Source organism: Trifolium pratense, linkage group LG5 (genome assembly GCF_020283565.1).
Source record: "Trifolium pratense cultivar HEN17-A07 linkage group LG5, ARS_RC_1.1, whole genome shotgun sequence".
NCBI lineage: Eukaryota > Viridiplantae > Streptophyta > Magnoliopsida > Fabales > Fabaceae > Trifolium > Trifolium pratense.
The window spans coordinates 40,716,241-40,732,072 of NC_060063.1; the positions used below are offsets into that span (position 1 = coordinate 40,716,241).

At 33.2% G+C, this 15,832-nt stretch overlaps 1 protein-coding gene across 1 annotated transcript; it reads left to right on the top strand.

Annotated features, from left to right (window-relative positions):
* The first annotated feature begins 1,750 nt into the window (after positions 1-1,750).
* Positions 1,751-9,701, top strand: LOC123886667 (topless-related protein 2-like). Its single transcript, XM_045935963.1, has 24 exons — positions 1,751-1,836; positions 1,951-2,130; positions 3,471-3,584; positions 3,698-3,856; positions 3,963-4,083; positions 4,194-4,326; positions 4,601-4,698; positions 4,799-4,943; positions 5,029-5,138; positions 5,240-5,315; positions 5,486-5,562; positions 5,651-5,746; positions 5,834-5,926; positions 6,325-6,452; positions 6,549-6,783; positions 6,917-7,030; positions 7,140-7,286; positions 7,385-7,492; positions 7,623-7,799; positions 7,888-8,016; positions 8,106-8,201; positions 8,439-8,624; positions 8,786-8,970; positions 9,344-9,701. Exons 1-24 carry the CDS (start codon positions 1,751-1,753, stop codon positions 9,462-9,464), a joined length of 3,114 nt encoding a protein of 1,037 aa, XP_045791919.1. The 3' UTR covers positions 9,465-9,701.
* Positions 9,702-15,832: the final 6,131 nt, after the last annotated feature.

Sequence of the window (15,832 nt, forward strand, 5' to 3'; positions counted from 1 at the left end):
TTAATGTTCCATTAATTAGACTAGCTATTCTAGGGACTTTATTAGTTTGAAACAAACATAATAAAGAAATGCCTTATTATATATATTAAATATATAAATCAAAGTCATCATACAAAAGACGATTCTATCAAAATAGATTGGCTTTTAGGGCTTACTCCAACACCTCCCGCAACCGCCATAGCTTGGAGACCAAGGTCTTTACCCCTATTTTCACGCTGTGTCACCGAAGAAGGCGCTGTAGACCGGATTTCTAGGAATCCTTACTTGGAGAAGAAGACTAGAGTCTCTATAAATAGCTCCATGCTTTCATTTGTAAAGGGATCCTTTTTCTGACTGAAAAAACTCCCAGGGTTGTTGGGATTGAACCAAGTGTAATCACACCATTTAATCAATAATACAACCCCCTTTGAGTTTTTACCAGAACAATATTATTTACATATTAATGGAAATAATTATATGGTGTATAAAAAAAAAATTATATGGAACCCTTTAATTTATTAGGGTACTATTTTATAACCTATACCATATGCAATGCTTTACACACACACAGATATATATATATATATATATATATATATATATATATTATAATACAGATTTAGTAAATGAATAAATTATGATATATATTAATTATTTATTTTTATGAGAAAAGCAATTAGAAGGGGAATGCACATACAAATCGACATATAGAACACTTTCAAAATTATTTACATTATTTTCTTTCAAAAATACTAGCGGGACTCGAATTTAAGACCAATAATATTTACTTTAAAATAGTGAGTGACATGAATTTCTAAAACTTTTTTTTTTTTATAATAGTCTCTCTAACACTTTTAATAGAAATAATTGTAAAAGTAATACATTTTTTTTTTGTATTTTTCTTAAATTATTATTTTTTAGTACATTATGCATTAAGTTATTTTTTATATTGATTTTTCAAAAGAAAAGTTTTTTTTATTTTGATTTGTCAAAATAATAAAAGTATTTTTTTAAATATTTTTTTAAGTAATTTTATATATAAAGAAGGGAGAAAAGCATTTACCATAATAGTTTTTTTCTTCTTTTGACGTAATTTACCATAATATATAGATTAGATTTTGAGATAGATACATGCCTAAAAAAAAGATAAGAAACTGTCTAGATACATATTCCCTCTAGTCCTTAATATAAGAGAGTTTGTTTTCTAGATTCATAAAATGTTAAATGTATTTGGTCTATTTTTTAGTCAAAATACATCGATCATTCCATGTATGTAAAAAGTTAACTTTTTTTTATATTAAAGACCGGAGATAGTATTATTTATTTCTCTTATCATACCACTTGCTCTCAATCCCATAAATAAAAGATACAAAATATTAATATTAAATTCTGACCCATAAAAAAAATATTGATATTAAAATATTTTTTTATCCGTTTTTCCTTTTTCTATGAGATTTCCTTATTTTTTTTTATTCCTTTTCTAGTATGATAAACAAAGTTACTTATGTATAAATAAGTACGCTGATATGAAAGACAACCTACAAACATATCTAGAAAAACGCGAAGTTCACTCTCTGTTAGTGTCAGGTTTTTTTCTTTTTCTTTACAGAGGCAAAAACGTTGTCGTTTTCCTCTTTCATTTTCATACAAGCACAAAAAAAAAATTCACTAAATAAAAGATCACATTTTTCAACTTTGTGATTTAAAAAATTTGATCATTTTCTTTTTCTTGTGAAGGTGTTTTGATTCTCATCACTTTGGAGCGAGAAAAATGGCATTTTTGTCATTGAACCAGGAAATGATGGTGCTCGTTCTTCAATTTCTTGATGAAGAGAATTTGAGGGAGACATTGCACAAGTAAAGATCTTTTATTTATTGTTTTAAAAGTTTTTTTGTTTTTTTAGATGCCGAGTAATTAATTTGAATGGTAAATTTAAATTGAAAAAAAATGTGTTTTTATTTTTTGTTTAGGATGGAACAAGAAACGGGTATCTACTTCAATCTGAAATATTTTGAAAAGCAAGTTCTTGCCGGAGAATGGGAAGAGTGTGAGAAGTATCTCGCTAGTTTTACGAATATCAATGATAATGGTTACTCTATGAAAATGATTTATGAAATAAGGAAGCAGAAATATTATGAGGCGTTGGATAGGTAGTATTCTTTATATTTACTAGACGCTTACCTCACATGTCTTATGCACTATTTTATACTACAACGTCAAAAAATCATTTGTATAAGTAGTAAATTTAAAATTAAAACAATAGGTATTATCAAAATAATAGTAACAATAGAAGTTATCTAAATGTGATATACTCCCTCTATCCTGATTTATAAGCAAAATTTTACTTTTGAGATTCATTCAATAATGGATGTATCTAGTCTATAATATAGGTCAAATACATTAGTTTTTCAATGAATCTAAAAAGTTGACTTTTGCTTATAATTAAGGATGGAGGGAGTAGATATTAAATATGTGTTTATACATTTAAAAAACTTATTTATACATCACATTTGAAGTTACTTTGGTATCTTCTTCGTTAACATTGATTAGCAATATCTTTAACTCATTCTTTAAAATAACTCTAGAAATGACAACGTATAATTGACCATGGAAAACAATTGATATTGAAACATAAGTTTTTTTTTTATATATTATAAATTTCATTGAAGGATTCTGAGTTGGATAAACTATTTCATAATCGAATTTGTCATTTATATTAATTTGAAACTTATTAGAGCAACGATAAACCAACTTAACTCATACTCAAAATCGAATATGATAAAAATCATGAGGGCATACCAACCATTAGTAATTTTATTTTATCTAAATTTTTTATACTAACATTAGGAAGTAGTCCTAACAATCGACCAACTCCTTATATACACATAGATTGGACAAAAGATTATTAGCAAAAACAATAACTATTTTGAAAAAATAAATAATAAAATACACAAAATAATAAAATGAACAAAAAAAATTAAAATGAATAATCACCCAAAACAATAATAATAATAATTACTTTTATCAAAAAAAAAATTACAATTAGTACCACACATTAAATGAATGTAATAAAAATAGTCATATTAATGATTGAGGTCAAAATCTTTGATATTATTGAAGAATTGCAGTCTCAAATATTGCTTGAGTCAATGTCACATAGCAAATTTTGCAACATTAAAAACTATTATATCATGGCCCAGATTCCGATTGCAAAAATCTATTTAACTCCTTAATTATATTTTTCATTATTACAATTATTTTTGTTATAATTATAGTTTTCATAATTACTGCTTGTGTCTTACACATTAGATTAGTTATACTCCTTATCCTTGTATTTCAGTACTTGCACTACAACATTTTAAGCTTACCGCAACACCTTAATTTTGGGATGTAAAAAAACAGTTCTCGTAGAGTGTCAGAGGCAGAAAACCATTCGCCAATTGTATTAAAATATTTCTTGGTTTCTATTGTTTTTCTCAATTTTGCTCAGTAATGACAAAACAAGGGCTATTGAAATTCTGGTGAATGATTTGAAAATCTTTTCAACATATGATCAAGCATTGTACAAGCAATTAACAAATCTCATAACCCTTGACAATCTTAGGTAAATCTTTGCTTTTAATTTTTTTTTGGGTATAATGTTTTTGACTATGGATTGAAGAGATAGAGATATTAAAATTTCACTGCATTTTAAATATGGATTTGGTTTAAATGCAGGGAGAATATATATCTGTCAAAATATCAAGATGTGAGAACAGCTAGAATCCTACTGATGACTGAGCTTAAGAGGTTGATTAACGTTAATAACAGACTCAATAATAAGCTTAAGCTTCCAAAATTGAGTGAGTCGCGGCTGCGACACCTAATAAATCATGGGTAAATAATGTAGTTAATATTTTTTCAGTTAATGACATGTTATATAATTTTTAGCTTCGTTAATCATATTTTCCTTGACTAAATTTTTTCAATGTTCTCTATCCAGATTGAATTGGCAGCATGTGTTATGTAAAAATCCGCAGCAAAGTCCAGACATTGCAACGATTTTAACTGATCATACTTGTGATCAGCCAAATGCTGCAAATCATCAATCTCTTGAAGTTGCGGTATGGAAGTTTTCGATTTATTTCATGTCCATTGATAAAATCGTTATTTTCTATTCTTTATATATATTGTATTGTTGCATTTCCTCTTATTATTACTTAATTTTGTGCAGCCATTTCTATCAGCCCCTGTAGCTCCTAAGGCTAATGCTCTACCGGCATGGATGGTGAATGGAAATCCTTCCTCATCTTCTCGACCACTTTCTGCGCTGACAGCTTCCACATTGCCTGGTCCTTCAAATCTAGGTATATATCTCGATCAGTTTTTCTCCCATAAAAGTTTAATGAAAATACATTACCGATCTAATTTATTTTTACACCGGCATCCAATAAGAATTCCTGATATTGCCACATAAACATACTTTGTAACTTAAAAAAAACTGTAAAATATTGGATTCTCATTAGATGTCAGTGTAAAACTAGTTTACACCGATAGGCATATGCCCCTTTTCTCGACGAAATCTATAGAGAAGTAGTCAATGCTATTTTTCAAACTCATGCATTATTCAATTTTTTGCAGCCAATATTCCGAGGCATACAATAAGAACACCGATTACTCATTCACCGATCAGTGATCAAGAAATAAGACGGCTTCTGTTACCTCAAACTTTTGAAGAGGTACTTGCAAAATAGTTTGTGATGTATTCTATCTTTTCTGTTTATTTTATAATTTTCTAGCAAGTTTTATTAGCATTGCCATATTGGCAACTCTTTACAGGCTGCACCTGCCGCACGTACCGTTACACCTCAACAAGAGCCTCAGCTGTTTCACGAACTTCCTCGAGTTATTGTGTCGAATGTCTGTCAGCAATCAGCTGTGACAAGCATGGAGTTTCATCCTTCCATCCATACTATACTAGCTGGTATGTTAAATAATGCAACATGTTTTGTATTAAACAGAAACCAAGTATATTTACTGACCTAGAAAATTCATTGAAATTGAAACAGTTGGAAATGCAAATGGTGAAATTTCACTTTGGGATCTAAGGTTGAGACAGAGGCTGATGTTAAAGTCTTTCGAAATATGGAATATTTCTAATTGTTCGGCTGAATTTCAGGTTTTTATTCAATCATTCAACTGCATAATTGCATATGTCTGTCCAAATAATACTCTTTTATGTTATGCTGAAGTTTAGTAACATCATTATCATTTGTACAGGCTCAGGCTGCGGATTTGAAAGAATCGCCGATATCTGTCACTCGTGTAACATGGAGCCCACATGCTAGATTTTTTGGTATATGTTATAATTCATTTTTTTTTCTTTGTACTTTGGTTTTAACCACAAGTATCCGGCCCATTGGACCACCTAATCTAGTTCGAGAGAGTCGGTTCTGACATCAAGTGGTTCCAGCCCTCTACAGATCACAATTGCAGGGGTTTACGTTATATTTCTCTTCTTTTCAGGGGTTGCTTTTTCAAAGCATTTGATTCAGTTGTATACCTCCTATCATGTTTCTAAGAGCCTACAAAAGTATTTGGAGGTATGTTCATATCAAATTTTGTTATGAATCTAATACAATTTACTTTTTTGGAATTCCTGATTGATAATGTGTATGTTCATTATTACAGATTGAGGCTCATGATGGTAGAGTTAATGATATTGGATTTTCGTTTTCGAAAAATCAGTTATGCATTGTAACTTGTGGAGATGATAAGTTAATAAAGGTGACACGGAAGTTTCTTAGTCTATAATTGATTGTAACTATTTGAATTTATATTTAATTATTACATTTTTAAGAGCCATATATACAGGTATGGGATTTGAAGGGTCATAAGATCTTTACCTTTGAAGGTCATGCAGCACCAGTTTATTCGGTTCTTCCTCACTCGAAGGAAAATCTCCAGGTTAAATTCTCCTATCAAGCTCTCTTCACAATATTGTAGAATTTTTTTATTTGATTTTGAGTATCCTTCTTGATTAATTTTGAATTTTGTAATCATTACAACATGATAAACCATTATGATGGACCAGGATTGTCTGTTGTAACTGCCACACGCAGTTTCACACGGTAGTCAATCTTGCCGATTAAAGAGTGATCAGATGACTATGATTTATTCAATACAGTTTCACACAGTTTTGATTTTAACCGAGACGTTCTACAGCAATTACTGCATTAATGCAGTAACTTTGTATAATTTGTTTCCAGTATTATCTTGGTTTTCATTTGTCAATATACATGACCATCGAATACAGTGTAGTGAATGCTTGACATAGTTATTATGATGGCATCATATTCTTGCAGTATTTATTTTCAACTTCGGTTGATGGGAAAATCATGGCATGGGTCTTTGATAACAAGAACTTTCGGGTTGAATATGACACTCCTGGAAATTGTTGCACCGCAATGCTCTATAGTGCTGATGGAACTAGGTAAGAAAATGAGGAATAATCAAGATTATACTTTTCGTTTTTTGTTTAACTCGTTGTAAATTCTTATGTGAGTTGTAATTGCATTTGGATATTTAGATTGTTTTCTTGCGGAACAAATAAAGAAGGAGATTGGTTTCTAGTGGAGTGGAATGATAGCGAGGGATCAATAAAAAGAACATATTCTGGATTTAAGAAAAGCTTTGCGGGTAATGTGCAATTCGACACCACAAAGAATCGGATTTTGGCTGTTGGTGTAGACAACCAAATTAAGATTTGGGATATGGATAATATTAATCTTCTGACAAGTACAGATGCTGGTGGAGGTCTTTCGGTGAGTATATATTACTGTTAATTGTAACTAGCCTATACTTTTTCGATGACTTCCTTCTCATGCGTTGCATGAGTTCTCAATATTACTTTCATTGGTTTGAAAACTATTTGACATGGTTGATGCCTTGTATCAGAGTCTACCTCTCGTGAAGTTCAATAATGAAGGAAATCTGCTTGCGGTTACTACAGAAGGTGGTTTCAAAATCCTTTCTAGTGCTGATGGTTTCAAAAGCCTAAATGATGCAAAGGTTTGTTTCTTCTTTGATTCACCATCTTCACCAATAAAGTAGAACATGTTGAATATATTAGCATGAATCTAACATACAATTTATGAATTTTGTTATTTATCTATTCTAGAGGGAAGCAGATATTGCTATAGCTAGAAGCATTGAGAACAGAAGAAATTTGAATGAAATTTCTAAACCTTGGAAGGTGAACGAAATCGTTCATCATGCTCAGTGTCGAAGAGTTACTATGCCGGAGAGTATAGGTCCCAGTAACAATGTATTCCCTCTGCAACCTTAGCTTTCCTTTAATACTAATATATTTCTGTTTTTAGTTTCAATAATTTCATGATCATAAATTTTTTATCTTTTACCAAGGTTTGTCTTCTATACACAAAACCTGGAACTGGTCTTCTAGCTCTTGGTTCAAAAGGGGTTCTGAAGATGTGGAAATGGAGCGTTACTCCATCCAATCATACTGGAAAGGTGATTCTATACAACATACGCGGCGCATAAATGCATTTTTTTATGACAATTTTTGTTACATATGTATGCATGATGTACTTTGTTATGTCTAAAACAGCACTGAGTTTTGTTGTGTTGGTTTAAATTAAAGGCGACGACAAGTGTTAACCCTGAACATTCGACACCGACTAAGGGCATTTTTATGACTAATGATGTCCCGAACAATAAGGACGCCATTCCCTGCTTGGACATTTCAAATAATGGTACCTATGGCTTAGCTGCATGTGGAGGAATTGTTTCATTGTTCAAAATGGTGTCATCATATAAAGTGAGCTAACTAGCAATTTTTATGAAAATATATTATGTTACATATCTTAGTATTTGTGAGTTTGTGACAAATTATTGTTGAATTTCAGGTATTGCATCAGTTTATGAGTCCTCCACCGGCTGCAACGTGCATTGCTTTCATCCCTCAAGACAATAACATTGCTGCGATCGGAAGGGAAGATTCTGTGATTCATATTTTCAGTATTAGGCACGGCGAGGTAATTAATTTAGAAATTAAGGAGATTTAAAGTATAAGTTTAGACAATTTCAAGGATCATATATTGATTTGAGCCTTTTTTCCTTTTAGCTTATAGCGGAATTGAAGGGTCACCAAAAGTACATTACTAGTATAGCTTTTTCGCTTCGACAGAATATAATGGTTTCTGCAGGCGCTGATGCTCAGGTATGTTTAACCATTGACTTCTGTAAGAATATTAGTCAGTTTTGTCAAATAGCAGTGCTATACCATAACAGGTTTTAATGTATCCGCTATGAAAACTGGAACGCTGTCTTAGCAGATTTTGATTATGATCGAAGTTCAATCTATTTCCTATTTATTTTTTTATAGATTACAATTTTGAATTATAGTTTGATCATTAAAAATAATATGTGCCTGATGTTTTTGTGTGTATTTTTGTAGCTCATCTCTTGGAACATGAACACGTGGACTATGAATAAATCAGCATCAATCCAAATGCGAACTGGTGAAAATGCGGCTCTAAGTGAGACTAAAGTTCAATTTCACAGTAATCAAGAGCTGTTGCTGGCATGCCATGAGACTCAGCTAGTAATATATGATGCTTCAAGAATGAAACCAATCATTCATGTATGCATCTATTCTTGCACATTCTCCGTACCAACCCACTAGCGCTAGAAATTAATTAATAGTACTTTTCTCTTAAATAGAAATTTATTTATGGAAGATTCAGCTATATTTTGTGTTCCTAATGAGTGAATTACTGACATACTTATGTTTGTATTTAACAGTGGCTGCCACAAGATGATGATGGGTTGTCAGCTTGTGCCATATCGTCTGCCACCTACTCGTCAAATTTCAAACAAATTTATGCAACATTTAGTGATGGAAACATCGGAGTATTTGATGCTGGCAGCCTCATACTAAGATGCCGTATTGCTCCATCTGCATACCTATATCAGACCCCATCAACCAGGTTTTTGAACAATTTCATATGCTTAAACTTATTTAGTTTCCTTATATTAAGATAACTATTTGTATGAATATGTTTTCCTTGAATCGATTCATACCGACATTGTAGAGATTTTTATACCATCAGTCAATCATTACTGTTAAATCTTTAAAAAAATTGACTTTCGTTGTATCTAATTTAAAAGTCATACATATTATGGTTTGTGATTGATTGACGGTATAAAAAGTCTTACACTGACAGTGTATCAAAATTATTCTATGTTTGTTTATTGTTACTAAGTGTTGCATTTTTTGTCACATGCTTTGAATTTTGTTAAATGATATTTTCCTATTTTCTGCAGAATATTAATCCTTAAATTTTTATTTATTTTTTGTAGCGGAAATGTGTACCCTCTTGTTGTAACAGCAAATCCAGATGAGCCCAGTCAATTTGCAATTGCACTTTCAGATGGGACAATTAATGTTATTGAGCCTAAAGAGTGTGAAACTTGGTGGTGAAGTAAAGTGGTTGTTGCTGAACTTGGTGGTGAAGTAAATCACTGCCATCCATTTTCATAATTTTAGTTTATTTCAATTATTGAGTTATTGATCAATTGTGAAACTTTCATAATTTTATGTTTGGTTGAATAGTCGTTGAGATATATGTTTTGGTTAAGTTACCTTGTGCTTATGGTTTATAAAAATCAAAACTTCATTATTACCTACTTAACACATAAAGGAATCATTGCTCAAATGGAACTAAAATAAATTAAATGTTCATTATCAAACTGCAAAGAAAGGGACGGAGGAAGAATGGAAAACAAACCTGAACGTCTAAACTGCGGAGGGTGTGTCAGCGGGAACCTGAGTAGTAAAAGAGAAGCCTAGTTGTCAGCTACATAACGAGAGATAACCAAAACAAACCTATTAAGCTTCGTTGATGGGAACAATGAAGGGGATTTAGGGATTGGAATGATGATTTGGAGAGTGATTTGTCGTTGATTGGAGAGATTTGGAAAATAATTTTGAGGTTTTTTTTTTGTTTATAACAAAAAGTGAAGAGCTATATTCACAAAAACAGCTTTGCTATAGTGCTATATACAGCGAAAAAAAATTCCCGAATTTTTCACAAAGGGTGTGGCATCCATTTCTTCCTTTTATGTTAGTGCCTGCCATCTTGTTTTGTCTTGCCGCCTAACCTATTGAAGACCATTTCACTTTCCAAGCTACTCAAACTTGTGAATTAATCTCCTTCGAGTATCTCGATCTTCCATTCATGCCCATCAATACAACAACAATGTTTTAGCTTCTAATGCCTCGTTAACTGCTCAGGACTTAACCAACCTTGAATGTCCATGTCTTACAGCAACACAATGCAGGGATAACATGGATAGTCAGCCTACAACTACATCTTCAAGAGCCATAAGAGTAGGCTTCAATGCTTCATGCCTCTTTGAAGCATTTCATCAAACAACTCATCTGTTTGATGCAGTTGAGTGCAAAACTTGAAACAAGTGAACATCAATGTTCAGTCATTGTAAAATATTAGGGTTTTCGCGAGATATAGCATTTTCCTTCACCAAAATATTTCACTTGGCAAAAGCTTGGACAGTTGCCAAAACTGTCTCATACACAGTTGCAATATTTTGAAAAAGAGACATTGTGACGGTTTTTGACTTAATGGCCCCAAAGTGCTTATTTTCTTGTAGTGATTACCAAATCTTTCAATCACTAAATTCTAATTGAAATGGAAGTATTTTTGATGGATTGAAATGGAATTCCTTATTAGCTATACGTGTTTATGAAGAACTTAGATGATAGCATTGAATAAGTTAAAAGTTTATCCAAATCAATATCAAGCAAAGTTAGAAGAAACATTAGAGACATTAGAAACATTAGATTCAAGGATGGTGGTGGTATTCTGGAGGTAGTATATATTATAAACTATATTGTTGGAGGATAGTATTTTTTAAGCTGAATATTCATATATTTTTTCTTATTTCAAATGCATCTCATACACATGAATATATATAGCATGAGTAGTGATGGTTATAACTATCAAAGAGTCACCACTACTAGGTGTTTAATCAATGATTAAACACTCTACTAAGCACTAAGTTCTTCCACTAATAACATTGACAATTTACTAATGTAACTGTTCACTTACACTAGATAATTTCCACTACCTTATCATATTCCACTAACATAAAATCAGCACATTAACTAACATACTCCCCCTTAATGTGCTGCTCTTTAACTCCCATTGCTTCTCTAAGTTGCTGAAATCTTCCTCTTGGTAGTGCTTTAGTAAAAATGTCTGCAAGCTGCTCTTGTGAACTGCAGAAAATCAACTGCACATCTCCTTCTTCAATCACACTTCGAATGAAGTGATGCTTTATGTTAATGTGTCTGGTCCGGCTATGAAAAACAGGATTCTTTGCCATGACAATAGCTGATTTGTTGTCACAATGAAGCTGGAGACTTCCCTCTTGCTTCTCTCCAATATCTTCCAATATTCTTCTCAACCAAAGTGATTGTTGTGTAGCTAAACCAGCTGCTAAATACTCAGCTTCAGCTGAAGATTGCGCCACAGTATCTTGCTTCTTTGAATACATAACCTGAAGTGCTCTTCATATCATCAACACTTCCAGCCCAATCACTATCACAGTAGCCTTTAGCTTCAAATTTAGAATTCTTCTCAAATCTGATTCCATACTCCATGGTTCTCATGACATACCTTAGAACTCTTTTTGCTGCACCAAGATGTAAATGACTTGGTTTGCTCATGAATCTTGAGAGTAAACTAGCAGCAAACATTAAATCGGGCCTTGAAGCTGTAAGATAAAACAAGCTTCCAACCAAACTTCTATACATGCTTGCATCTATTAATCTTCCACCATCTTCCTTCTTTAATTTTTCATTCACCACTAAAGGAATATCAACAGGTTTGCAGCCATACATGCCAAACTTTTTCAAAATATTTTCAGCATACCTCTTTTGACAAATAAAAACTCCATACTCATCTTGGTAAACCTCAATGCCAAGAAAATGATGCAGCAAGCCAAGATCACTCATCTCATATTTCTTCATCATCTCTATTTTAAAATTTTCAACCATTTTCTTGTTTTTTTTTAACAAGCCAAAATGAGATATATATAAACAAAAAGTCTTCTTAGCACAAGACGTGCCAAGAACGACCAGATAAAGTTACACTAGAGTCAAAGAAATACAATAACCAAAAGAAACTATACAAGGCCCAGACAAAGCATAGGACTAGACCACCAACTATGGCAGTTCAAAGCTAAAGTACTACTCGTCGCTTTCAACCACCTGTAGGAAAAAATCTTGATCTTATCCAACATATGGAGCTTGTTACAACCCATAGAGAGCTTTCTTGTTGTTACCCGTATACACCAAATCATCAACATAAAGGGCAACAAGAAGGATATCATCTTTACCTTGATGTTTCACATACAAGGTAGGTTCACTTTGACTTCTTTGAAATCCTTGTTGAATGAAGTAGCTGTCAATTTCACTATACCACGCTCTAGGGGCTTGTTACAACCCATAGAGAGCTTTCTTCAACCTGTAAACTTTTTCCTCTTGGCCTTTAGACACAAAGCCTTGAGGTTGCTGCACATAAACCTCTTCCTTTAATTCTCCATTCAAGAAAGCTGACTTCACATCAAGTTGGTACAAATTCCAACCTTTTTGAGCTGTTAACGCAATGATTGTTCTCACAGTGTCCAATCGTGCAACCGGAGCAAAAGTCTCACTATAATCAATTCCAGGTTGTTGTGCATAGCCTTTGACTACTAATCTAGCCTTGGTTCTTTGGATTGAACCATCAGGATTATGTTTCAATTTGTACACCCACTTTACTCCAATAGCTTCTTTGTCATTTGGCTTTTCAACTAGCTGCCATATTTTGTTCTTCTCAATTGCATCTATTTCTTCTTGCATCGCATTCCTCCAAACATCTTCTTTGATTGCTTCATCAAAATTTTCTTGTTCCACAACACAATAGTTGCACCTTGCATAAATATCACTCAAGTCTTTCAATTTTATTGGAGTTGAGCTCGGAGATGATGAACTTGAAATTGGTGAACTTGGAGATGATGAAGAACTTGGTGTACATGGGGCTGGTTGCTCATTTTCAGCAGCTGAATTTTGTTGTAATAAAATTGCAGGGACTGTTTTCTCCTCCGTTTTGTCTTCTTCCCAATTCCAAGAAGCATTCTCATTAAATACAACATCCCGGCTAATGATCACTTTGTTTGTCTTCATGTTATAAAGTCTATAGCCTTTTGACATGGAAGTATAGCCAATAAAGACACATTTTTCACTTGTTTCTTCCAGCTTTGTCCTCTTTTGTTTAGGAATTTGAGCATAGCAAACACACCCAAAAACTTTAAGGTGGTTCACTGAAGGTGTTCTTCCACTCCAAGCTTCAAATGGAGTCTTATTCCATACAGCCTTTGTTGGACATCTATTCAGCAAATACACAGCAGTATTAACAGCCTCGGGCCAAAAGGTTTTAGGTAAACCTTTCTCAAACAGCATAGACTTCGCCATCTCCTTCACGGTTTGATTCTTTCTTTCAGATACACCATTTTGCTAAGGTGTATAGCCAACAGTGAGCTGTCTTTCAACACTTTCATCTTCACAAAATTTGTGAAATTCAATTGAGGTGTACTCCTTCCCCCTGTCACTTCTCAACACTTTTATAAACCTACCACTTTGTTTCTCAACAAAAGCTTTAAACTTCTTAAAAATTCCAAAAACTTCAGATTTTTGTCTCATAAAATATACCCATGTCATGCGGGTAAAATCATCAATAAACAAGATAAAGTACCTATTTTTGGCATAGGACAAAGTATTCATAGGGCCACACACATATGTGTGTACAAATTCCAACACTTGTTTAGCTCTCCATGCTCCTCCCTTTGGAAATGGTTGGCGGTGGTGTTTGCCAAGCATACATCTTTCACACACACCAGATTTTTCTTCAATTATTGGCAGCCCATACACCATCTTCTTTTGATAAAGCAACTTGAGACTATTGTAGTTCAAGTGCCCAAGTCTTTTGTGCCACAAACACGAGTCATTATCTTCTCTAGCCATCATGCTGATATTTTTCTGATAATTAAGAGAAAGTGGAAAACTTCTATTGCTGGTCATTTTTACAACAGCAACATTTCTTCTCTTTGAATCAAAAATTCTGCACTCGAGATTCTCAAAATTTAGAGAATAGCCATGTTGCAAAAGTTGTCCGATGCTTAACAAGTTCTCGTCTAACTTCGGCACATAAAGAGTGTCATGAATAACTTTGTTTCCTTGCTTTGTTGTAACTCCAATGCTTCCTTTGCCTTTTACTTCAACATGTTCTCCATTGCCCAATTTAACTTTTGAGCCAAATGAAGAATCAATGTTGATAAAAGCTTCTTTCTTTCCGGTCATATGATTGCTACAACCGCTGTCCAAATACCACACATTTTTATCTTCTTGAAATGCTTTTTGACAAGCAAAGAATAAATTACCTTCATCATTTTCTCCTTCTGCAAATGAAGCATGCTGCTGATTGCCAAAACGACAATCTTTTTGAATGTGCCCGAATCTCTTGCAATTGTAACATTGTGATTTGCCCTTGTTCCAACAATCCTTCTCTGCATGAGTGTTACTTTTACAAATGTTGCACCATTTATTTGATGCTCCTTCATGCCATCTTCCATCATTCGCGCCTCTTCCTCTACCTCGTGAGTTTCTGCCTATACCTCGACCTCTTCCAAATCTGCCACCTCTAGAAGACTCACCTCTATTTTGTGTTGGAGGCTTATTTTCACCATTGTTGGGCTGAATGTTGAGTTTAGATTGAAAGGCACTCTCAACGGATTTTTCAGAACGTCGTAACAACCTTTGCTCATAAGATCTCAAACACCCCATCAACCCTTGAACTGACATAGTTGATAGGTCCTTAGTTTCTTCTATAACAGCCACCATAGGATCAAATTTTTCTGTCAAACTAATCAGAATTTTATCAACAATTTTGCGATCATCTATTGTTTCTCCATGTGACTTCATTTGATTCACCAATTCAGAGAGTTTGTTGAAGTATTCATTCAAACTCTCATGCTCCTTCATTCTTTCATTTTCATAGTCTCTCTTAAGAGATTGAAGTTTCACAATTCTCACCTTTGAGTCTCCTTCAAACTCTTGTTGTAGAATAGTCCATGCTTCCTTTGATGTTTTTGCTCTCATAATCCTTGGGAAAATGGATAGAGAGACTCCTCTTTGAATCATCCCGAGAACACCAGCATCTGTGATCTTCTTCTTCTTTAATTCTTCAAGTCGGGTGCTTGATTCTTCATCCTTTTCATTTGCTTTAGGTGCTGGTTCTTCATATCCGTTTTGGACGAACTCCAAAACATCCAAAGAGGTGAATAGAGTCTCCATTTTAACAGCCGAAAAATCATAATTCTCTCCTTCAAACAAAGGAACTTTAACATTACTATAAACTGCGGAAGGGTTGGTTGTGGAAGCCATATTTTTTGTTGTTTTTGCTGCAGCTGCAAGGATCTGCAGCTCTGATACCACTCTGTTGGTGGTATTCTAGAGGTGCTATATATTATAAACTATATTGTTGCATAATTTAGAGTAGGATAGTATTTTTTGAGCTGAATATTCATATATTTTTTCTTATTTCAAATGCATCTCATACACATGAATATATATAGCATGAGTAGTGATGATTATAACTATCAAAGAGTCACCACTACTAGGTGCTTAATCAATGATTAAACACTCTACTAAACACTAAGTTCTTCCACTAATAACATTGACAATTTACTAATGTAACTCTTCACTTACACTAGATAATTTCCACTACC